Below are 24708 nucleotides of genomic sequence, written 5' to 3' on the forward strand. Positions count from 1 at the left end.
ATTGCAGTAAATGTGTGCATGATTTCTGAAACTTTCTAAACATATCTACCAATATTAGTAATGGATGTAATATTAGAGCAATATTTCAAACAGAAACATGTATATGTTAACAGACCTAAATCCTATTTAAAAGAAAATACTGCTTAATTATTACTTGTTAAATAAATAAAATAAAATAAAAAGTTTTATATTTCAAAGACTACAATATTTACTACTTTTAAGTGGTGGAGTCATAACGTATTTGTTACGTTAAACGAGGGGCATTTACTTTGAAAAGAAACTTATGCGTCATCAAGCATCGACTTTGCTTCCTCCCGGAGGTAAACAACCCACCGGTGTCAAAGTTCTATTTATCTATTTATATATTATTTATGTGTCATTGTATAATATATTTATAATTTGAGCTGTTACAATCAGCCATTACCACATTAGTATGAGCACGCCGGTTCTCACCCATGAGCTCTGAATATTACATGCCCAGAACCGAAGAGATAAAACATGAACAAAAGCAAAAATAAATCATGGCACCTCCGTAGGAAACCTTTTCCAGAAGTATTTAATTTCACTCTTGCTCTGTCTTTTTGAGTAAGTACATACAGCACGGTTGTTATGTATATGTATCTATCCTTTCTGGTGCTGTTAAGACGAAGTAACAGCCCATGTTGTTGTTACTAGCTACATGGTCAATGTTCTTCAACAGTCTCCTGAGAACCCAAAGAGTACCCTCGCTGTGTACATATAGTGTACACAAGTGCTGTTCACTGGTCAATGTGTAGTTCATGCTGTCTGTGAGCATGTTAGGCCGATAAAGGAATTGGAATGGGGGGTTTCGACCCAGCTGAGGTGATTGCGGGTCTCTGTGGTACCGACGCCGGGGACCCGTTCCCCGTTTGGCAGAACGGAACCATCGTGCCCTGCTTCAACCAGCTGGTTCTGGGTGTCTTGCCCCACAGTGGCCTAGCCGTCTGCAGCGCATTCTACCTGAGCATCCCACGGTAAGAGGGCTTTGACTCCGAACTTCGTTATTCGAATATAATTCGAATATTAAAAATATATATATTATATTCGAACGAATATTGGGCAGCCCTTAATATTCGAACATTTTATGGGCATTAGTTTTTGTAAACGGGACGTAGACCTACTCATTTCACGGATTTCTGTGAGACCAGGTTGCCTTAATAAGAGGAGCTGTGTCAGCAGACTATTATTATACTATTATATATTATTAGACAGATTATTAGCAAATTTCAATCGGACAATTTTACCGGAGAGATACAATATTGAAAAAAAAAAAAAACTGCTTAGCGGAGAAAGTTGCCATCACCACGATGCTTGGACAGCGTTGACTACGGAGTCATACGTGACCGTGGCCGTTCACTTTTTCACTAACTGGGTTGTGCAGAGTGCGATCCTGTAGACCCGCTCAATGCCAGAGAGGCACAGCGGAATACATGGCTAACGTCCTGCAAGCCGCCGTTGAAGATTGGGGCATAGCAGACAGAGTGGCAGCCTGCGTGCATGACAACGCGTACAACAAATTAAATTATTTAATGTCTTAAATTCCGTTGCAAAGAGGAGGCGCGCAGCATTAATATCCTAATTTAAATGAGTCGGCCGACGCCAACACATTTTGCCTATTGTAAATTGACATGATTGTAAATGTTCACAATCGTGCTCTATGCTGGTATTTTGTTTATCATCATCAAATGCATTCAGTGTTTCCCACAGACCAGGTAGCAATGTGTGGTGCCCCCCTGCAGGGTTGGCAACTTTTGGTTTTTGGCCGGAGTGAGACTCTGTAGAGTCTTATAATTTATAAGTTGCGTTGAGTTTTTATAAGTTTTTATAAATTATAAATTGAGTTGCGGGCGGACGGGATTGTTGTGTTGGATTGCGGGCGGACGGGATTGTTGTGTTGGATTGCGGGCGGACGGGATTGTTGACGGAGGGGTGGGGGGAGTTGGGTTGCGGGCGGACGGGATTGTTGACGGGTGGGGGGGGGGTAAGAGTAATTAATTCATTCATTTATTATGACCCACAATGTGTAAACTTGTCTGTGGCATCCCAAGACAAATAACGGATCAGTAAAACCAGTGGCATAAAATGCTAGATGTGATAACAGTATCATTAACAATAATATTCAGCAAATGTAAAGGCCCTAATGGCAAAATGATGGATTAAAGAGCTTCTATACTGTAGTCAAAGGCAGCTACCCCAGCTCCTCGGTGTGAACAAATTGGTCCTTGTTCCTGATATGTTGATCCCTCCCAGACGCAGCCCCATCCTTCAGTATGGCTGGACCCTCAGGCTGGCCTCGGCTCTGCTGGTGGTCCTCCTCTTCGCTGGAGACCTGGTGCTGGTGGGTCTCCAGCGCCAGGTCCACCTGTACCTGGACTGCCTGGCCGACGGCTGTGCCCTCCTGGCCTGGTTGCTCCACCTCGCTGCCTCCCTGGCTCTCCAGGTGTCGGCGGTGTGGAGCCACAGACGGGGCCCCACGCTGCTGGTTCTGCTGGTTCTGCTCTCCGTGCCCAACCTGGTGTTCATCCTGGTGGCGGGCGCCAGCACTGCTCTGGACCCGACCCGGCCGCTCAGACTGACTCGCTTCGTGCTCGCCGCGGCCCGGACGCTCCCTCTGGTCGCGTACCTCCTAGCGTGGGCCTTCCCATGCGTCCACAGCGGCACCGCTTATGATCTACAGATCAACAGCGGCGTGGATGACGGTGGCCCGCCAGAGAGCGTCTACCCCGATACGGGCGCCATGGTGGCGGAGGACGGGAGCGGCTGCTTCTCCCGTCTGTTATACCGCTGGCTGGACCCGCTGCTGGAGCGCGGCCGCCGCGGGCAGCTGGACGGGCTGAGCCACGTCTACCACCTGCCCCAGGCGCTCCGCACCGCCTTGGTGACGCGGCACTTCTCCAGGTGCTGGCAGGCCAGCCAGCAGGGGGCGTCAGCTGGGGCGAGAGGGGGAGGGACAGAAGGAGGAGGGGAGTGGCCCCAACCCGTCAGCAGGAACCTCCTGGCGGGCAGCCGGACCTCCCCTGACGAGGAGGCGCTGCCAGAGCTGGGCAGGGACGTGCGTCTCTTGGGAGTGCTGCACCGGGCCTTTGGGTGGTGGTATTACGCCCTGGGTGTGCTAAAGCTGGTGGGGAACCTGCTGGGATTCGCCGGCCCCCTGCTTCTCGGCCAGCTGGTGGGCTTCATGGAGGACCCAGACGCCCCACTGAGTCGGGGGGCTCTGGTCACCCTGGGGCTCTTCTCCAGCTCGCTGCTCTCTGCCTTCCTCAGGAACCTCTACAGCTTTCATGTGGCCAAGGTGGCGTTGTCGGCACGCGCGGCCGTCGTCACGGCGATCTACGGCAAGGCGCTGCGGGTGGGCAGGGTGGGGCTGGCCCGCTTCGCCCTCGGCGAGGTGGTCAACCTGATGAGCACCGACACAGACCGCGTCGTCAACTTCTGCAACAGCTTCCACGAGCTGTGGAGTCTGCCCGTGCAGTTCTCCATCGCCCTCTACCTGCTGCACCTGCAGGTGGGCATTGCCTTCCTGGGGGGGCTGGCCGTGGCCCTGCTCCTCGTGCCCCTAAACAAGCTGCTGGCCTCCCGTATCCTGGACAACAACAAGCACATGCTCCGCTACAAGGACAGCCGTGTCAAGGTGAGGTCCCGCCACACCGAAAGGGCAGGTCGCACGCTACTAACCCATGCAGAGGGAATAGCACCTTTCCTCTGTCTCACCACCTGAGAGGGCCGAACCTGCAGATCAGGTTGGCTCTCCCAGAGGTCAGGGTACTGATGTGTTGTTGTTGTGGTGGTCCTGAGTCTGTACGTGTCCCCCGCCCCCAGCTGGTCACCGAGGTGCTGTTCGGTGTTCGCGTCGTCAAGTTCTACACCTGGGAGCCCCACTTCGCCCACAAGATCTCCGACTGCCGCCAACGTGAGCTGTCTCACCTGAAGACCATCAAGTACCTGGACGCCGTGTGCGTGTACACCTGGGCCGCGCTGCCTGTGGTCGTCTCCATCCTCACCTTCCTCACCTACGTGCTGCTGGGACACCAGCTCACCGCCACTAAGGTAGTCCGTCAACAGATGCTGGTTGTGCTCTAACCACGGTGATGTGTGAAGCTGGTTGTGCTGTAACCATGGTGATGCCAGTTTTAGTGTAACCATGCTTATGCGGACCCCTGCAGGTGTTCACCACGCTGGCCCTGGTGGGCATGCTCATCCTGCCCCTGAACTGCTTCCCCTGGGTGCTCAACGGGGTGCTGGAGGCCTACGTCTCCCTGGAGAGGATCCAGCGCTTCCTCCAGCTTCCCAACCAGGACCTGCAGGCCTACTACAGCCTGGGTAGGCTCAGCAGTTCACAAAATGGATTTGTCACATGCACATACACGATAGTACAGGGAAATGAAAGTGGCAATGCTCATGGGATTGTTCAGAAAGAACTCTATGTTTTAACCCTTCACCTGTGGGTAAAAAAGGTTTTATCTGTTTTTAACCCTTCATATGTAGATAGTTCAAGTTAAACTTGGTGTGTGTGTGTGTGTGTGTGTGTGTGTGTGTGTTTCTTCAGCAGCTCCAGAGGACCCGCAGACGTCAGTTCTGCTGAGCGAGGGGTCCTTTTCCTGGCTGGGGTCTGAGGGGTCAGACCCGCCTGGGTCTGAGAGAGATGAGGGCTCTGGAGCCGGCAGTGGGAGCCTTCTGCTGCATGGCATGGACCTCAGCATACCTAAGGTACACACACACACACACACACACACACACACACACACACACACACACACACACACACACACAGCGATCTCAGTGATGTGGTGTGTTGCAGGGCTCTCTGGTGGCGGTGGTGGGGAAGGTGGGCTGTGGGAAGAGTTCCTTACTGGCAGCCATTACTGGAGAACTGACCAGGTAGGCTGCAGTACATGAGACTGACAACACCGTGAGGACACAGTGATGTGTCCTCTGAAACAGAAAACCTCTAGTGAGCTGTTCTGATATGGACCACTGACCTCTAGCTCTACCCCCTAGGCTGAGTGGGGCAGTCTACGTGGTTGGCCAAGAGGCCGGCTTCGGTCTGGCCGCCCAGGAGCCCTGGATCCAGCATGCTACGGTGCGCGACAACATCCTGTTTGGCAGGAAGTACAACTCTGTGTTCTACCAGGCGGTCGTGGAGGCCTGCGCACTCTCCGATGACCTCAACGTAAGACGGCCACCCTCTAATGTTATTCGCATGTTATTCACATGTTCGTCTCATGTCGGTCTGATGTGTCTGTCTCATGTTATTCTCATTCCGTACCCTTGTTCTTCACATGTTCATCTTATGTCGGTCTGATGTTGGTCCCATGTTTGTCTGCTCTATCTCCACCTATCTCCTTACACACGCTAACGTCTAACACACGGTTCACACAATGCAAGCAGGGGGAGAAGGGAAACTCGGTGACAATATGTATAATATAATAAGTATATATATATATATATATATCTCAAAGGATATATATATATATATATATCTAGTAATCCTCCAAACTCTCCAGAGAACGTAAACAGGTTTACCCTCGGTAGACCAAAAGGAGAGAGAGAGCGAGCTAGCCTATCAAAACTGGCTTTTACATGTGTGGTAGGCCTCCCCTTGCTGGGAACTGATGAGGCGATTGGTGGAATCGGATGAGCTGGTTGGTAGAGGCGGGATGATGTTGAAAGTGGTTGCAGGTGCCAGTCAATGACAGTGGCAATTACAGTTGTCTTGTCCTGGCAGGTGCTGCCCCAGGGAGACCTGACGGAGGTGGGCGAGAATGGAGTGACCCTCAGCGGGGGGCAGAAGGCGCGCCTGGCGCTGGCCAGAGCCGTCTACATGGTCAGTACCGCCTCACCAGCCAATAGTCCTACAGCACAGTACTGCAACACATGGGAAGATAGTGTGGTAAGGGTGTTTGATCCTTAGCCAAAAGGTTCTGTGTTGTGTTCAGTGATGTATCTGAGTTCACTCTAACACCCTAAGAGTCACTCGAGTGTCATGTAAATATATCTGAGTTCACTGTAAGAGCCTATGAGTCAATGTATCAGGAGTTCACTGTAACACCCTATGAGTCAATGGGTCAAAAGTGACAACTGTACTGAGTGCAGAGTAGCTTAAGGAATCATAAGAACAAGGTTAGTAACCAAAAAAAGTTGTATTATTTATTATTGTACTCCCAACAGTTACAGTAGATTAATCACATTCAGTGCTTTCTGAATCCCACAACAATGGTACATCTCAACAAAGTGTGTTCAGACCTTGAGATCATCACAGATCAGTGCTACTGCTAGTCAGCTTGTGAGATGTTCCAGAAGGGGAGGGCCTCCAGAAGTCTCACTCAGTAGCACTTCTACTACTCATTACCTCCTTTTAAATGCTTAGTCCCATGGTCTACATTGTCCAATCAGGAGAAGGACATCTACCTGCTGGATGACCCGCTGGCGGCCGTGGACGCCCAGGTGGCTCAGCACCTGATGCAGAAATGCATCATGGGGATCCTGCGGGGAAAGACCAGAATCCTTTGCACTCACCGCATAGAGTTTGTGGAGCGGGCAGACCTGGTGGTCCTCATGGACAACGGGACCATCGTCAAGACAGGTAGACACGATGTTGTACTGCACCTCACTTGTCGTCTCACTTCACTGGCCGCTGAAGACAGACAGGGAGATATGTGGTTATACTGTGCCTCTATGACTTCACTAGGAGTCTGAACACAAGCATAGCGAGGTTAGTAGTGGATAGAATATTAGGTCTCAGAATCCATCCTTAAAGCTAGGGTTGGCAATTTGGAGAAACCAGCCACGCAACATAGACCTTGAAAGTATCCAATCAAAAAAATCACACCCACACCCCCAAAATTTTGGCCTCCCACCAAAGCCACTCCCTAAAAACACCCGACTAGCTTGCTTACTCTAGCATTAGGTCTGCCTAGCCTTGTGGAAGCTTTGTGTAATGATTGGATAGGCCTGTGACAGCCACAGATAATTTTTTGGTCCGAGCTTTTGATTTATTGATTTCTGTGGGATGTAAAGATAATTTCAACAAATATGAAGAAAAAAAAAAAGCTTCTAAACTAAATTTTAGAAGCATACCCTACCCTAGCTTTAACCACCTGGTGATGTCATCACAGGTACGCCATTGGAAATCCTGCCCCTGGTGGAGGCGGTTCCAAAACAGCACAAGAACGACCGCAACACCAAGCAGAAAGGTAACCTTCAGCCCTTTGTCTCCATCACTAGCACCAGCATCTTTATCACATCTATCATCACCATTACTAGCACCAGCACCTTTATCACCTCTATCATCACCATCACTAGCACCAGAATCTTTAGCACCTTATCATCACTTTAACATTAGATCCTCCACTCAACTTGTGAGCAATTCAGTTATTCCTCAACCAAACTGATCAGTGACAGACTGACTGCACTGTTTCCTACAATCAATACCTAATTAATAACCACAACAGCAACAACAGATTTACTAAGAGCCTCACACTGTCTGTTCTGTCCTCTGCTGGGTTGGGGTGCCAGGTGATGTTGAGGAGGAGCTGGAGGAGGGGGTTCCCAGTTTGGAGGTGGAGGAGAAGCTGGTGGAGGAGGAGGACGAAGACCGGTCGGGGGAGGAGCGTAAGGAGGTGGGGGGGCTGGCGTGGGCGGTGTACCGGGCTTACTGGCGGGCGGTGGGAGGAGCCCTGGCCACAACCATCCTATTGTCCCTGCTCCTCATGCAAGGTACGGACCACACCTGTCCACTACTCTCCTAAAAGATATAATGGGATTGAACTGACCAAAAGGAAGAGTTAAAAACATGGAAACTAACTTCCAAGGCCCTGCAGGAACCACAGCTGTGCTGTCATTAGAAAGGAGTCCTACTTTAAAGGATCAACTGACACAGTTGAACTAAACTAAAACATTAAAACAATTACATTTTGATTGGTTGTGTGATATAAAGCCAGGACTTCCATTTTTTTATCCGAATTGCGATGTGACCAACACATTTTTAAAGTGTACTGCAGTCAATGTGATAAATCTTGATTGTATGAATTGTAGAACAAAACTTTTAATGAGACTATCAGACATGCAATGTTACTATCAAGTGTACCATTGATGTGGTTAACCCTTTAGTTTACAGAAACATTTTGTAACAACTTGTCATATTTGGATAGTGGGTGAGTACCAAACAACAGTTGCATTCCTCTCTCCCGCAGCCTCTAAGAACGTGTCCGACTGGTGGCTGTCCCACTGGATATCAGAGCTGAGGAACAACGGTTCCACATGGAGCAATGGTTCCTACCCAGAGGCCTTCACCTCACCCCACCTGCTGCTGTTCTCTCCTGGGGGACTGACGTGGGTTACCTGGAGTTGGTTTGCAGATCAGTACCGTAGCATTTATGCAGAAAGACGTAGTGACTAGAGTTACAGTCTCTGCGGCTGGTACTTACTGGTCCAATAGGAACACTTATACTCTACACTTGTAGATCATGGAAGTGCTTTTTTGTTATCACAGTTAGGTAATAAGTTCATGGGAGCATCAAGCATCTACTGAATTATTGTAATTTTGCGTTTATTATCAGACCACACCCCTACAATCATGAGTCTGATCAAGACTTGAGTTGACCAGCTGACTTTGAGATTTCTTCTGAAATGCAACATTTGTGTGTGATGGACACATCCCTCTGTGACAACGTCCTTAGATCCTGTTCATGGCTTCATTAATGTTCTGATAACATCTGGACCTCCTCCAGGGCCCCCCTGTGTTCCCCGTCAGCCTCCCCCTTCTCCAACATCAGCTCGGACGTGAAGTTCTACCTGACGGTGTACGCCTCCATCGCCTCCGCCAACACCCTCTTCACGGCCGCGCGGGCCTTCCTCTTCGCCTACGGCGCCATCCGCGCCGCCACCGTCGTACACGACCGCCTGCTGGGCCGCGTCCTCCAGGTGATGAGGTCATCGCCGTCGTAGGTCCCGTGGGGAGCGGCCTGTGTTTTATGAAAGAGCTAAGCTAGCTGTCTGGGTACGGCTACAGTTCAATCAGAGCATCGTCCTCCTCACCACTGCCCTCGCTTCACCACGAGCAGGGCACTCCAAGGGGTCCATTCCCGGCTATCGCACCGTCACCTCAACCAGCCTCTCTCCTCCGTCTCCTCCCAGGCCACCGTGGGTTTCTTCGACACCACCCCGACGGGGCGCATCCTCAACCGCTTCTCCTCGGACGTGTCGGGCGTGGACGACGGCCTGCCCTTCGTGCTCAACATCCTGCTGGCCAACGTGTTCAGCCTGGCGGGCACGCTGGCCGTCATGGCCTGGAGCCTCCCCTGGGTGCTGGTGGCCCTGCTGCCCCTGGCCCTCCTCTACCACCGCACCCAGCGCTTCTACCGCCACTCGTCCCGCGAGCTCAAGCGCCTCAGCAGCGTCACACTGTCGCCCCTCTACTCGCACTTCTCCGAGACGCTGAGCGGCCTGGCCACCATCCGGGCTAGCCACGCCTCCGCCAGGTGAGGCCACGCCCCCTCTCCTCCTGGTAGGCCATGCCTCCGCCAGGTGAGGCCACGCCCCCTCTCCTTCTGGTAGGACACGCCTCTGTCAGGTATGCTCCGGTATTATTAGAGAAGGACCGTAGAAGATTAAGATAGCAGCAATTCTATAAAAATACAAGATACACAATAAGAGTAGTACAAATTATGGAATTTCTACAAAATAAATGGGTTGTAGGCCTACGCAAAAAAAGATAGACAATGAACCCAGAGGGAAGACACCTGAAGAAGGAAGACAGAGGAGGGACCCTCCTACCAGGGATGCGCTAGAGCTGCTCTTGGTCCAGGGATTCCTTGTTCGTCCGCCCCTGGAGGCTGCTGATGGGCTGATCTCCTGCATGTGTTTTGGACCGCAGGTTTGAGGAGGAGAGCGTGAGGCGCCTGGACCACAACCAGCGCTGCTTGTTCCTAAGCAACGCCGCCATGCAGTGGCTGGACATCCGCCTGCAGTTGGTCGGGGTCGCCCTGGTTACCGGCATCAGCACCATCGCTGTCCTCCAGCACCGCTACGGCTCTGTAGACCCAGGTGAGCACAAGGTCGTCATGGTTCCTGCAGGGTTGCTGGTTCCATTCTCGCCTTCTCCTGATCCAAGCTCCTTAACGACCTGCGTCTGAAGCCTGTGAGATGCTTTGGGTAAAAGGGCCTGTTGAATAACAGACCCTGTGTGTGTGTGTGTGTGTGTGTGTGTGTGTGTGTGTGTGTGTGTGTGTGTGTGTGTGTGTGTGTGTGTGTGTGTGTGTGTGTGTGTGTGTGTGTGTGTGTGTGTGTGTGTGTGTGTGTGTGTGTACTAGGTCTTGTGGGTCTCTCTCTCTCCTACTCGCTGTCCGTCACCGGCCTGCTGTCAGGGCTGATCTTCAGCTTCACCCAGACAGAGATGCAGATGGTGAGCGTGGAGCGGACAGAGGAGTACTCCACCGGCCTGCCCACCGAACCCCAGGACCACAACCCCCAGGTCCAACACCATCACCACCACCACCATCAACACCACCACTATATCAACCCCACCTCCACCAAAACATCACCACCACCACTACCACCACCACCACCACTAACACTGCCACCATCATCACCATCACTACCACCACCACCACCCCTGTCAACACCACCACCACCACCACTAACACTACCACCACCATCAACACCACCACTATATCAACCCCACCTCCACCAAAACATCACCACCACCACCACTAACACTGCCACCATCATCACCATCACTACCACCACCACCCCTGTCAACACCACCACCACTAACACTATCACCACCATCAACACCACCACTATCAACCCCACCTCCACCAAAACATCACCACCACTAACACTGCCACCATCATCACCATCACTACCACCACCACCCCTATCAACACCACCACCACTAACACTATCACCACCATCAACACCACCACTATATCAACCCCACCTCCACCAAAACATCACCACCACCACCACCACCGTCACCACTTCAACCACATATCGTACTTGGTTTGTTAGTGTATTTTAGTTTGGAAAAAAAGGAACTAGGAACTAGAACCCTCCTCATAGTGTATGTCCTGGTGCAGGTCCCAGCGTCGTGGCCGGAGCGGGGCCAGCTAGAGTTCAGTGGGGCGGTGTTGTGCTACAGGGAGGGTCTGACCAACGCCCTGGACGGGGTCACACTGCTTGTGCACCCTGGGGAGAAGGTGGGTGTCGTGGGGCGCACCGGCTCTGGCAAGTCCAGCCTGTTCCTGGCCCTGTTCCGCCTGGTGGAGCTGAACCAGGGAGCCATCCTGCTGGACGGCCTGGACATCAGCACCCTGGACCTGGCCCAGCTCAGGTAGCTGATGGGGTCTGCTGGTGGTGGGCAGTGATGTGATAGCTTAGGCCACGCTAGGCTAGGATAATCTACAATAGGGCTGGCAATAATAGGCTATATAATGCTGGATGCGCTGGATGGATAGTTTATGCTAGGTAAGCATAGGTAAGGCAAGGCTACACTTGGCTATGCAAGGCTACACTTAGGTAAGGTAGGTAGGTATGCTTTAATAGGATATATTATGCTAGGATGTGCTAGTGTATGCTAGGTAAAGATTGTTTAGGCTATGATATACTTTTCTATCATAGGCTATTCTAGAGTATGCTACAATAGGCTATAGTTAGCCAGGCTAGGTTATTAGGATTAGGCTATACTTTAATATGATATACTTTGCTAGGAAAGGCTACGCTATGCTAGGCTATACTATGCTAGGGGATGCTGGTATGCTAAAATAGACTTCAGTACAATATTCTAGGCTTGTGCTGGCTTTACTATTGTAGGCTAGGCTATAGTAAATTATGCTAGGCTAGACCTAGGACAGGCTATGCTAGACTGCCCTAGGCTAGGCTTAACATTGTACGTGCTGGTTGCGCTCCCTGCAGGTCCCGGCTGGCCATCATCCCCCAGGACCCCTTCCTGTTCAGCGGGAGTGTGAGGGAGAACCTGGACCCCTGCGGACGCCATCCCGACTGCAGCCTGCTGGCCGCCCTGCAACACTGTCACCTGGAGCAGCTGGTGTCCAGAATGGGTAAGGGGGCACTACTGCAGACAGCACCATATAACCTCACCACAGATAGAAGGATAGTGTCGTGGTAGTATACTAGTGTTTATTAGAGTGTTATTGTTATGTGGGCAGAATAGGGGGTTGGACTCCAAGCTCTGAGGGTATGATTTCAGACCCCGATTATCCAGAGTCTAGCTGTATGCTTCCTAAAGGAAGCTGCCCCCCTATCTCCAGACCATCGGCTAACGTCTGATGGAGATGCGCTGGTTATTATTTACAGTCCGATAAGCACTTGAGACAATGTCTACAAGTGGATGGTTTCATTAGTAGCCCGCTTACACTCTTATACACATACATATATAAAGTGTATGTGTGTGTGTGTGTGTGTGTGTGTGTGTGTGTGTGTCTGCATGTATGTATATGTGTATATGTGTGTGTTCCAGGTGGTCTGGATGCAGAGGTGGGGGACCGGGGAAGCTGTCTGTCCCTGGGCCAAAGGCAGCTGCTCTGTCTGGCCAGAGCTCTGCTGACCCAGGCCAACGTAAGACCTGACCTCATGGTGTCACCACACAGCTCCATACCAAAGACATGAACCATGAACAAGTGGAGCCTGGCCCATGTTCTACCATGTTCTACCATGTCCTTCTGTGTTCTCCAATATTCTCCCATGTTCCTCTGTGTTCTACCATGTTCTCCTGTGTTCTTGCATGTTCTTTTCAGCTCTGTGTATTGAGCTGGTTTTGTAGGTTGTTTGTATTGACGTTGTACTGGCCTGCAGATTCTGTGGAAAGACCTGGTTCTGTTTCTGTAGGTTCTGATCTGTAGGTTTGTTTTGGTTCTGCAGGTTCTATGCACTGACCTGGTGTGTTGTATTGGTTCTGGTTCTGCAGGTTCTTGGTACTGACCTGGTGGGTTGTATTGGTTCTGGTTCTGTGTACTGACCTGGTGTGTTGAATTGGTTCTGGTTCTGCAGGTTCTGTGTATAGACGAGGCCACAGCCAGTGTAGACCAGCAGACAGACCGACTGCTGCAGGAGACCATCAGAGACAAGTTCAGAGACAAGACGGTCCTGACCATCGCACACAGGTAGGGCTGTACATGCATGAGCTGCTTTCACATATGGACGTGCATCCGTCTGTTCTGTCTATTCTACGGAGGTGCCGTATATGTGAATGACATATCCTGACGTTGGACCTCCTGAAAAAATACTACCCCTATGTTCTCCGCAGGAAATGCTAATTACCTTATATGTGAATGAGCAGTAGGATGTCGGCATTTCACACCAGTTGAGTGGGTGTGTTGATGACTCTTCGGTCTACGTTTGCATGTCATTGAGTGGCACCCGCACCCTAATCGATAATCAGCCTATTGCCTTTTGTTCACTGAATGGTTTAAAAAATATTTTTTATTATTATGTTACACCTTTCCTGCTGTCGGCTCCCAGATTCTCCCGTCGATTCTCTCGGGAGTAACACCCTTCACTTTGACCGGCAGTGGGTCTGCTTACATACATTGTACATACATTGTCTCATACTGTATACATTATACACAGGTCACTGTCTAACCCATACCTGCTCCATAATGACATGTATCTGACCTCACTGCCAAACCCCTACCTGCTCCATAATGCTCTGTATCTGAACTCACTGTCTAACCCATACCTGCTCCACAATGGCATGTATCTGACCTCACTGTCTCACCCCTAACTGCTCCTTAATGCTCTGTATTTGAACTCACTGTGCATCACTTTTGAGTGATGTTTGCTAAATGACTAAATTGTTGACGGTCGGAAGCCTGGAGCCATATGTTTAGCTTACATAAGGAGGCCTACTATTGGCAAATAACAATAATCAGCTGCACATCAGAATCAGCTGCACCTTTCCTTTGTCTACATACAGTAAGTGTATGGAAATAATGTGCTTGTGTGCGAGCGAACACCATTGCGAACACACGCACAATGGTGCGTGTGTTCGCAATGGTGCGAACACACGCACCATTGTATCCTGGTTAAACTTTAATAGAGAGTTTCTGACATCTATAAATAGCCCAGCACCTTGTCTTGTTCAGGCTCACGTTAGCTTGGTTTCCCTCAGGCTCAAAAATGGCGTTCTGTGTCCTCCACCCAGGATCAACACCATCATGGACTCAGACCGCGTGCTGGTGATGCATGCTGGGAAGGTGGTGGAGTTCGACGCCCCGGCTGCCTTGCTCCAGAACGACCAGTCTCTTTTCAGCAGGCTGGTTGGGGGGGCAGAAGAGTGAGGAAGAGGAGGCAGGAGTGGTCCCAGGAGTGGACATCGTTATCTGACCAATCACGGCGTCTGGTGTCCTGCTGCGGTCCAAACATCTTCTGGCAGGCCAGCTGAGCCAACCAATCAGTTTGCAGGTTTGATTCCTTAGCTGGTTCCAAACAGTCTGAGCAAGAAGCACAAGACGGAACAACACTGAAGAACATGAAGAAATGCAAACACAAAGCCATTGTCTTTTTTTAACAAGGAAAACCAAGACTTGAGAGAGACTCTGAGCCGTCACCTCTAACCTCTACACCTGAACACTTCCTCAAGGAGATGTAGGTGGCGTGGCTGGGTGCTTCCACTGTAGTGGCACTGTCTGGTATCAGTGCAACGCCTCAACACTTACTGAACAGGCCAGCTTCTCTAGAGAGAAGGATTGGCTGGCGTCTTGCTGTGTTTACCCTCGTCCAGAAGAGGCCGGTGCACTTCACTGTTAACTCTTGTTTCCATTATACAGGCCGACTGTTGGCGTTCAAACTGTCTAGGCTGGGGGTTTTATGTGTTCATGTGTTGAAACGCAACTTCAAATGAACAACTTGTTTTGTCAAATACTGTAGAGCTGGAATATAGATAGAGATGTACATCTATAAGATAGAAGGGATTGTTGTTTCAGACACACAGGGTCTACTGTATTGAGCACCTCGACTTTTGTATAAAACAAACATTATTTTCAAATATTAAAAACAGGTTTGAGCTCATAAGAAGTGTGTGTGTTTAGTATTTCTGTTGACATGTTCATGTGACATGCTGACAAATCTTCTAATGCATGACAGAACCAGTGACTAATAACGTAGCTGACCGTCCAACAGTGCCGCCTACCGAGGTCAGACCAGATCTCCAGCGAGCGGTGGAGGTGTCACGCTATATATACCTGGCTACTTTCTATGCTCTACTGGTTCTCCAGCCAGATGACTCAACTGAGACTGAATGGCTGCCCCACCCACCTGGAACATGGAAGCATTTATTCACCTGGGGTTCCGTGTGTACGAGGTGTGCTCTGTTGGTGTTTTGTTTTCTCAATGAATGCGTTGTTCCCTGAATTATGTGTTAATGTGTTGTGTGTCCCAACACTAGGTGTAGGTGTGTTTGTGGGTGTGGCTGTGGGTGTGTGTGATCTATACTTGTGAGGAAGCGACCAAGTCTGTGGTTGCATGTATATGCGTTACTAACGTCAACAGCTGGATTGTGCAAGTGTGTATTACATGTGTGTTGTGGGTGTGGCCACCGATGGGGGCGGGTGTTTGTGTACAGGTTTGGGAATAGGCGGGATGTATGAGGCCAAACCAGTTTTTCTTCTTCAGCTCTGAGAGTGGAGCTATGTGGGGCGGCTGTCAGTGGGCAGATCACTATGGGACGCACAGAGACGTAGGCGCACACCTGACCGGCATCCTACACACATCCGAACCCCGGGGAGACCCCAGGCCTCAGGTGAGAGGACGACCTCTTTCCCTCACATTGTGTGTCTGTGTGTGTGTTTACAGTGCAGGTATGTCTGCTGGACTTTAAACTTTATTGCCTGAGCATGATGTCGTCATGTTGGTAGTATCGGTCAAGCCTGGAGTTGTCAAACGGCATTTTATGATACTCTTAAATACTGCAATACTCTGATCTAGCATTGAAATACATACTATAATGTTCCGAGCTGTTATTATAATGCATCATTTAATACTACTGAATACTATGCTCTGAACTAGAATAAGAATTATAAATTATCATAGTATTATAATACATACTATAATGCTCCTAAACACTACAATATTCTGAGCTAGGATTATGATACGTAGTATAACACAAATATTATATTATTATTATATAAGGAACTAATATTCAATACACTATAATACTTGGGGGTGCTGCTTGGGGCTTCTAAATGTAAACAACACTGGTCATAACTAACTGGTGTTAGCTATACCTCTGGTGTCATCTGTAACTCTGGTCTATAACCCTTGTGTTAGCTATAACTCTGTTGTTAGCTATAATGATTGTTAGCTATAACTCTGGTGTTAGCTATAATGATTGTTAGCTATAACTCTGGTGTTAGCTATAACTGTCACATGAATTTGGTACTCTTGGTAAAGGAAAACTAAGATGTTAAGTCTGTTAAGAACACTGATTAAACCACAATATAGTGCAATATTAAACATATGTGGGTGGCTACAGTTGAAGCTGTTAATGGAAATCCTGGAAAACAACCAAATAGAGTTACTGAAGCTGTGAAAAACAGACTCAAACTCATTTGTTGAACTATCACACACTATCACACATTGTTGCTAAGAAAATTACTAAATATCCTTGCATTTCTTGCATTTGTTTGTGGTCGGCGTGTTTGGGTCTGTGAAAATTAAAACAGAATTGAGCTTTGCAGAATAGCCGTTAGAATAACGTTAGTAATACTACTAATAATACTATTGCTACCAGTGAAGCCAACTCCTGAAGCGGTTCACCATTCAAGGACTTGAATGGTAAACCGCTTCAGGAGTTGGTTTCACTGGTCTGGCTGTTTTTCAGACATCACACGGTCATGTGACTCTCGATTAAAGACAGGGTGTGCCGGTACCGGTCCTACCCCAGGAATGAGAGGGTGGGGTCCAGTCCTGGTTAGACCGGTTCCAAGAGAGTTACTTGGAATTCCTTCAGAATGCTTATGATATCTCAAAACTGTACTTGTGTCCAGTACTTGATGTTCAGTATTTTTGTCAATAATCTATTGAACCTCTCAATAGATGATCAATCTCTTTTGAATGGACATGTATGTACTTTTAGTCTCATCAGCTCTTTAATGCTCATATGTCTTGTGCTAGCTGCACACTGAATATTCGGCCTTTGCCTCCTGCAGGTTGAATGCAGATGAATTCATCCCCACCACAGTAGCAGAAGACAGAGATCATGGTATGAAAGCCTTGAAAGTCATGGTGTCAAAATCAGCTTAAATATGCCCTCTGGCCTCCTCATTGCTCCTCAGGGCACCTCTCACCTGAGACCTACAGGGAGGCAGTGTTGTCTGTGTCTACAGTCCGAACCTCTGGAACAGTCTGCCAGAGGAACTTCAATCTATCCATATTTGTAACTTTTTTTAAATAATAAAACGTTTTTTAATGTACACTATTTTTAATGTAGTAATGGATCAATGGATCTGGGAATTCTCATATTTTAGTTTCCTTTTTGTGTTATTTCTCTTGTATTGTTGTAAAAAGCACTCTATGAATGTTTGATTGATTGATGGAATGAAGGAGTTCCTGGTCAGATTTAAATGGATGGTGGTTTTAAATGACATGTTCTTCTGTTTCCAAGCCATCTCACCGGAGAGGGAGGAGTATGTCGGACGGCCTCACCCTGGAGGAGTCTGAGAGCGGGGCACTGGTCGTCTCAAGCATCGGCATTGGGTCCTCCTCCAATCAGGGGCTCCACCAAGGTACTAACACTCAGGCTGATGTGGTTGGCCATGAAAAATGTATGAAGAATGTATGAAAAAGTGTTATCACCTTGCTTAAGAAATATGTATGTTATATGTTTATATGACATACGTGGTATGTTCCATGTTTATATTTATGGTATTCTTCACAGTAAGAGACCTTGAAAACCCCAAACAACCTTTTGTGACCACATGATGTTTGAATTGCAGGGGATGAAATTGTGGGTGCAGCGATTAACTTCGATGAAATGTCCAAAGAGGAGGTTTTGAAAGTATTGAAGCTAATGGAACCATTTAACAACAACATGAAAGTCCTCACCAAGAACAACATGAGCAAGAGCCTCGGCAACCTGGATACAGTCTCCAAGGGCCCAGGAGAGGTTAGTCCAATCAATCCCATGATAAAGGATTCATGGTCAAACACTGCCACTAAATCATATACAGTATATGTATGGTCAAATTAGGGAATGAACCAATAAATACATCAGGCTGTGTCTTTCTGTTCAAGATGCTGAAGGACTCCTATAGCCAACTCTACAATGCAAAGATCAAGAGGTTCATGAAGGATGGCCATGGAGCTGTGGGTGGTTCCAGCGATGGAGTGCTACATGCTCAAGGAAGCAAACCAGAGTTATCCAATTTAAGCCATAAGACTGACAGTGGAATTCCTCGGCTTGGTGTTGACTTTGGATTACTTAAAACAAAGACTCCCAGAATGGACATGCCTGCAGTAGATGGGAACCTCAATTTGAAATCAGAATCTGAGTTAAACTTGCGACATTCCAATGACCGTCTTTCTGGTTTGGAAATATATCAGACGGAGGGGAAGATCAGTGACACAACCTTTGACGGCAATGCACCAAAAATAGAAATTGAAGGAGCTAAAAAAACATTCAAGATGCCAAGATTTAAAATTCCAGACCTTGGTCTTAATGGAGCCATAACTGGCCCAGAAGGTGCGGTCCAGGCAGATATAAATGTCCCAGAAATATCTCCAGGTGATATTCATGTCAGACCTTCCAAGAAACTTAGGAACCCTGCCCTAGATGTGGACAACCCTAATATGGGTTTACATAACTTTGAGTTACCTACAGTGACAAGGTCCACGATGGACCTGAAAAAACCTGATTTAGATCTTGATTCACCTTCTGGAGAATTTAAGATGCCTTCATTTGGGCTGTCAGGCAAAAGACCAGATCTCAATATTGATGCTGACCTCAAATCACCTGACTTCAGTCTCAAAACTGTTGATACTCCAGGGCTGGACATCAACACAGGACTGAAGACACCAAAGTTCAAGATTCCCAACTTTGGTCTCTCTAGCCCCGAAGGACCAGAAGGCGGATATAGTGGAGATCTACAGGGGCCAGATATCAGCTTAGGAAAGATTAAAGCTGGATATCTGGAAACAGACATTGACCTTGATTTAGCATCAACTAAACTCAAGCAACCCAGTATGGATATTGGTACCCATTCTGGAAATTTCAAAATGCCAGATTTGAAAATGCCCAGTTTTGGATTGTCTGGATCAAAAGTAGAAGTTCCTGACAATGAGTTGCCTAATGTCAATCTCCCCAAGCTAAATGTTAGCACTGATATGGAGATGAAAATTCCCTCAGCTAAGGTCAAAAAACCCAAATTAAAATTATTTGGTACATTACCAAAGAAAAGAGATGTGGATATAAATGCAAGTGCAAAATCTCCAAATATTCAGGTTCTAGAGTTTTCTGGCATTGACACACCATCCATGGATCTCAATGCTCCTAATCTAGACCTGCATGCTCCAGACATGAACGCTGATTTACCCAAAGGGAAATTCAAAATGCCCTCACTGAACATGCCTAATTTTGACTTGAATGCTCCTGACCTGAACATCAATGCACCAAAATTGAAATCACCAGACCTGAGCGTCAGTGGTCCAAACATAAAGGTTCCTGCTATGGATTTACCAAACATGGATCCTAAAGCTCCAAAAGTAGATCTTAACATGGGTTCATCCAAAGGAATGTTTGATATGCCCAAATTTAAGATGCCAAATCTCGCAAACCTAAAAAGACCAGACATTGATGGCAACATAGATGGTCCAGATCTAGATGTGAATGTACCAAATGTCAACATAAAGGGTCCCAAAGCAGGGCTAGAAATACCAGATGCTGATTATGACAGCCCGTCATTTAAATTTAAAAAGCCAAATTTTAAAATGCCAGATTTCGGTCTTTCAGCACCAAAGTTAGATGGTCCTGACTTAAACTTCAAATCCCCTGATTTCAATGTTTCAGGTCCTAAACTTGGTGGTAGAATAAATACACCAGACCTCAATATGCCCAGGGTCGATCTCAAAAGCCCCAACATGGACCTCAGTGCCCCTAATATTGATATTAATGCTCCTTCAGGGAAATTCAAAATGCCCAAGTTTGATCTCTCAGGAACACTGCCAAAAGGGGGAATTGAGGCCCCAAACTTGGACATGCCAAAATTGGATCTTAAAGCTCCTAAATTGGATGTGACTACTCCAGATGTAAACATTGGTTCACCCAAAGCAAAGTTTAAGATGCCGAAGTTTCAGATGCCAAAATTCAACCTCCCAAACCTAAAAAGACCAGACATTGATGGCAACATAGATGGTCCAGATCTACATGTGAATGTACCAAATGTCAACATAAAGGGTCCCAAAGCAGGGCTAGAAATACCAGATGCTGATTATGATAGCCCGTCATTTAAATTTAAAAAGCCAAATTTGAAAATGCCAGACTTTGGACTTTCAGGACCGAAGTTAGATGGTTCTGACTTTGACTTCAAATCCCCTGATTTAAATGTCTCTGGTCCTAAAATTGGCGGTGGAATAAATCCACCAGACCTTAACATTCCTGAAGTGGATTACAAAAGCCCAAACATGGACCTCAATTCCCCCAACATTGATATGAATGCTCCTTCAGGGAGATTCAAAATGCCCAAGTTTGATCTCTCTGGCACACTGCCAAAAGGGGGAATTGAGGCCCCGAACTTGGACTTGCCTAAAATGGATCTGAAAGCTCCTAAATTGGATGTGAATACTCCGGATTTGAACATTGGTTCACCCAAAGCAAAGTTTAAGATGCCCAAGGTGAAGATGTCAAAATTTGGCTCTCCCAACTTTAAAGGACCCGACATTGATGGCAACATAGATGGTCCAGATCTAGATTTGAATATGCCAAATGTCAACCTCAAGGGTCCTAAAGCTGGATTGGAAATACCAGATGCGGATTTTGACAGCCCGTCATTTAAATTTAAAAAGATAAATATGAAAATGCCAGACTTTGGACTTTCAGGACCCAAGTTAGATGGACCTGACTTTGATTTCAAGTCCCCTGATTTCAATGTCTCTGGTCCTAATCTTGGTGGTGGAATAAATACACCAGACCTCCATATGCCCGAAGTTGATCTCAAAGGCCCCAACATGGACCTCAGTGCCCCTAACATTGATATTAATGCTCCTTCAGGGAAACTGAAAATGCCTAAATTTGGTCTCTCTGGCACACTTCCAAAAGGGGGAATTGAGGCCCCGAACTTGGACTTGCCAAAATTGGATCTTAAAACTCCTAAATGGGATGTGAATACTCCAGATGTGAATATTGGTTCACCAAAAGGAAAGTTTAAGATGCCCAAGGTGAAGATGCCAAAATTTGGCTCTCCCAACTTTAAAGGACCCGACATTGATGGCAACATAGATGGTCCAGATCTAGATTTGAATATGCCAAATGTCAACCTCAAGGGTCCTAAAGCTGGATTGGAAATACCAGATGCGGATTTTGACAGCCCGTCATTTAAATTTAAAAAGATAAATATGAAAATGCCAGACTTTGGACTTTCAGGACCCAAGTTAGATGGACCTGACTTTGATTTCAAGTCCCCTGATTTCAATGTCTCTGGTCCTAATCTTGGTGGTGGAATAAATACACCAGACCTCCATATGCCCGAAGTTGATCTCAAAGGCCCCAACATGGACCTCAGTGCCCCTAACATTGATATTAATGCTCCTTCAGGGAAACTGAAAATGCCTACATTTGGTCTCTCTGGCACACTTCCAAAAGGGGGAATTGAGGCCCCGAACTTGGACTTGCCAAAATTGGATCTTAAAACTCCTAAATGGGATGTGAATACTCCAGATGTGAATATTGGTTCACCAAAAGGAAAGTTTAAGATGCCCAAGTTCAAGATGCCAAGATTTGGCTCACCTAAAGTTAAAGGACCTGACATTGATGGCAAAATAGGTGGTTCAAATCTAGATATGAATATCCCAAATGTCAACCTTAAGGGTCCCAAGGCTGGATTGGAAATGCCAGATGTAGATTTTGACAGCCCATCATTTCAATTTAAAAAGCCAAATTTTAAAATGCCTGATTTCGGTCTTTCAGCGCCAAAGTTAGATGGTCCTGACTTAAACTTCAAAACCCCTGATTTCAATGTTTCAGGTCCTAAACTTGGTGGTGGAATAAATACACCAGACCTCAATATGCCCAACTTTGATCTCAAAAAGCCCAACATGGACCTCAGTGCCCCAAACATTGATATTAATGCTCCTTCAGGGAAACTGAAAAGGCCCAAATTCGGTCTCTCAGGTACATTGCCAGAAGGGGGAATTGAGACCCCGAACTTGGACTTGCCAAAATTGGATCTTAAAGCTCCTAAATGGGATGTGAATACTCCAGATGTGAACATTGGTTCACCCAAAGCCAAGTTTAAGATGCCCCACTTGAAGATGCCAACATTTGGTTTACCCAACATTAAAGGACCTGATATTGACGGCAACATAGATGGTCCAGATCTAGATTTGAAAATGACAAATGTCAACCTCAAGGGTCCTAAAGCTGGATTGGAAATTCCAGATGCAGGTTTTGACAGCCTGTCATTTAAATTGAAAAAGCCAAACATGAAAATGCCAGACTTTGGACTTTCAGGACCAAAGTTTGATGGTCCTGACTTTAAGTCCCCTGATTTCAATGTCTCGAGTCCTAAACTTGGCGGTGGAATAAATCCCCCAGACCTCAATATGCCCAACTTTGATCTCAAAAGCCCCAACATGGACCTCAGTGCCCCTAACATTGATATTAATGGTCCTTCAGGGAAATTCAAAATGTCCAAGTTTGATCTCTCAGGAACACTGCCAAAAGGGGGAATTGAGACCCCAAACTTGGACATGCCAAAATTGGATCTTAAAGCTCCTAAATTGGATATGAATACTCCAGATATGAACATCGGTTCACCCAAAACAAAGTTTAAGATGCCCAAGGTGAAGATGCCAAAATTTAACCTCCCAAACCTAAAAGAACCACAAGTTGGTGGCAACATAGATGGTCCAGATCTAGATATGAATATGCCAAATGTCAACCTCAAAGGTCCTAAAGCTGGATTGGAAATGCCAGATGCAGATTTTGACAGCCCATCATTTAAATTGAAAAAGCCAAATATAAAAATGCCAGACTTTGGACTTTCAGGACCAAAGTTAGATGGTCCTGACTTGGACCTCAAGTCCCCAGATTTCAATGTCTCGGGTCCTAAACTTGGTGGACCAGACCTCAATTTGCCCAACTTTGATCTCAAAAAGCCAAACATGAACCTCAGTGCCCCAAACATTGATATTAATGCTCCTTCAGGAAAACTGAAAATGCCCAAATTCAGTCTCTCAGGTACATTGCCAGAAGGGGGAATTGAGACCCCGAAATTGGACTTACCAAAAATGGATCATAAAGCTCCTAAATTGGATGTGAAATCTCCAGATGTGAGGATTAGTTCACCCAAAACAAAGATAAAGATGCCCCACTTGAAAATTCCCAAAATTGGCTTATCAGACATTAAAGGACCTGACATTGATGGCAACATAGATGGTCCAGATGTAGATTTCAACATGCCACTGGTAAACATTAAAGGTCTAAAAGCTGGAGTTAATTTACCAGATGGTGATTTTGATGGCAAATTTAAAAAGCCTCATTTGGGTCTTTCTGGACCAAAATTGGATGCGCCAAGTTTTGATGTGTCTTCACCAAGACAACCAAATGTGTCGGTAGACACTCCAGAGGGGAAGTTCAAAATGCCAGACATAGGTTTCTCTCGACCAAAAGCAACCGCACCAGACATGGACCTCTCTGTTTCTAAATTGAAAGGCCCCGGTCTGAAAGGCCCAAATGTTGAAATCAATGCTCCATCTGGTCAGTTGAAAACCCCTCAAATGTCGAACCTGGGTCTTTCTGGTTCAGTACCAAAAGGGGAAATGAACCCACCTAGATTTAAACTAAATGCCCCTCAAATAGGCAACATGAGAGCTCCAGTGCTTGACATCGATGCTCCTGCACTGCATTATAACCAGCCCTCTTATAAAGGTCGGAGGTCAGATCTCACAGGCATGAAAACCCCAGGATTAGATGGCAATTTAAACTTGCAATATAGAATGTCTCCCGAGACACACCCAAGGGGCGATCATCACGGCCACAACAATCTACCATACGGCCCTGGTTCTGATCCCAATACGTATGTTTTCGGTTCTGATCTGAACATCGATGATTTCACTGGAAGGGATCATGTCCCCAGGTCCAGGGCACCCCAACAAGATCCCGCTATGGGCAGGGTTTCAGGGGGGTACAGGGGTCCGAGTGTCAACGCAGCAGCTCCCAGGCATCAGTCAGGGGGTGGGATAAGCCAGGGCTATGGAGTCTCCCCAGCAGGGTTCAATATGGACCCGCGGGACCCCAGACATCAGGTTCACAGAAGGTCTGCCGATGGTCAGAGGAGGACCAGGCAGCCCAGTGCCAAGCTACACACTGGACATAGAAAACAATCTGACGAAGGTTATTTTGTCACAGTTTTCCCCACACAAGGGCAAGATGAACTTATGCAAAACCGTAGACCAAACACACTGGGGAGACTCAACTTTCATCCACCTAACATGGACCTCGAGGTTCCAGATGCAAAT

General features: G+C 47.3%; 2 protein-coding genes across 3 annotated transcripts; both read left to right on the forward strand.

The window, feature by feature from the left end:
- The first annotated feature begins 328 nt into the window (after positions 1 to 328).
- On the forward strand, positions 329 to 15037 carry LOC311373554 (ATP-binding cassette sub-family C member 10-like). 2 transcript variants are annotated; one of them, XM_084490297.1, is made up of 21 exons: positions 329 to 995; positions 2272 to 3652; positions 3841 to 4068; positions 4185 to 4341; positions 4568 to 4728; positions 4820 to 4899; positions 5020 to 5191; positions 5747 to 5845; positions 6415 to 6604; positions 7137 to 7214; positions 7537 to 7737; positions 8214 to 8352; positions 8751 to 8943; positions 9157 to 9500; positions 9896 to 10065; positions 10332 to 10492; positions 11100 to 11353; positions 11935 to 12080; positions 12500 to 12597; positions 13030 to 13142; positions 14183 to 15037. In XM_084490297.1, exons 1-21 carry the CDS (start codon positions 820 to 822, stop codon positions 14316 to 14318), a joined length of 4677 nt encoding a protein of 1558 aa, XP_084346423.1. In that variant the 5' UTR covers positions 329 to 819; the 3' UTR covers positions 14319 to 15037. The 2 variants fall into 2 exon arrangements, with proteins under 2 accessions (XP_084346423.1, XP_084346424.1); XM_084490298.1 differs by having other exon boundaries at positions 4571 to 4728.
- A 631-nt stretch (positions 15038 to 15668) lies between these two features.
- On the forward strand, positions 15669 to 24702 carry LOC311373553 (uncharacterized protein; the record flags this gene model as incomplete). Its single annotated transcript, XM_084490296.1, has 5 exons — positions 15669 to 15778; positions 17187 to 17239; positions 17642 to 17762; positions 17973 to 18142; positions 18271 to 24702. Coding segments are annotated over exons 2-5 (6726 nt in total), but the record flags the coding sequence as incomplete, so codon positions are not given.
- Between the last annotated feature and the right edge of the window lie 6 nt (positions 24703 to 24708).

Source organism: Micromesistius poutassou (assembly GCF_964030765.1).
Source record: "Micromesistius poutassou genome assembly, contig: SCAFFOLD_3957, whole genome shotgun sequence".
NCBI lineage: Eukaryota > Metazoa > Chordata > Actinopteri > Gadiformes > Gadidae > Micromesistius > Micromesistius poutassou.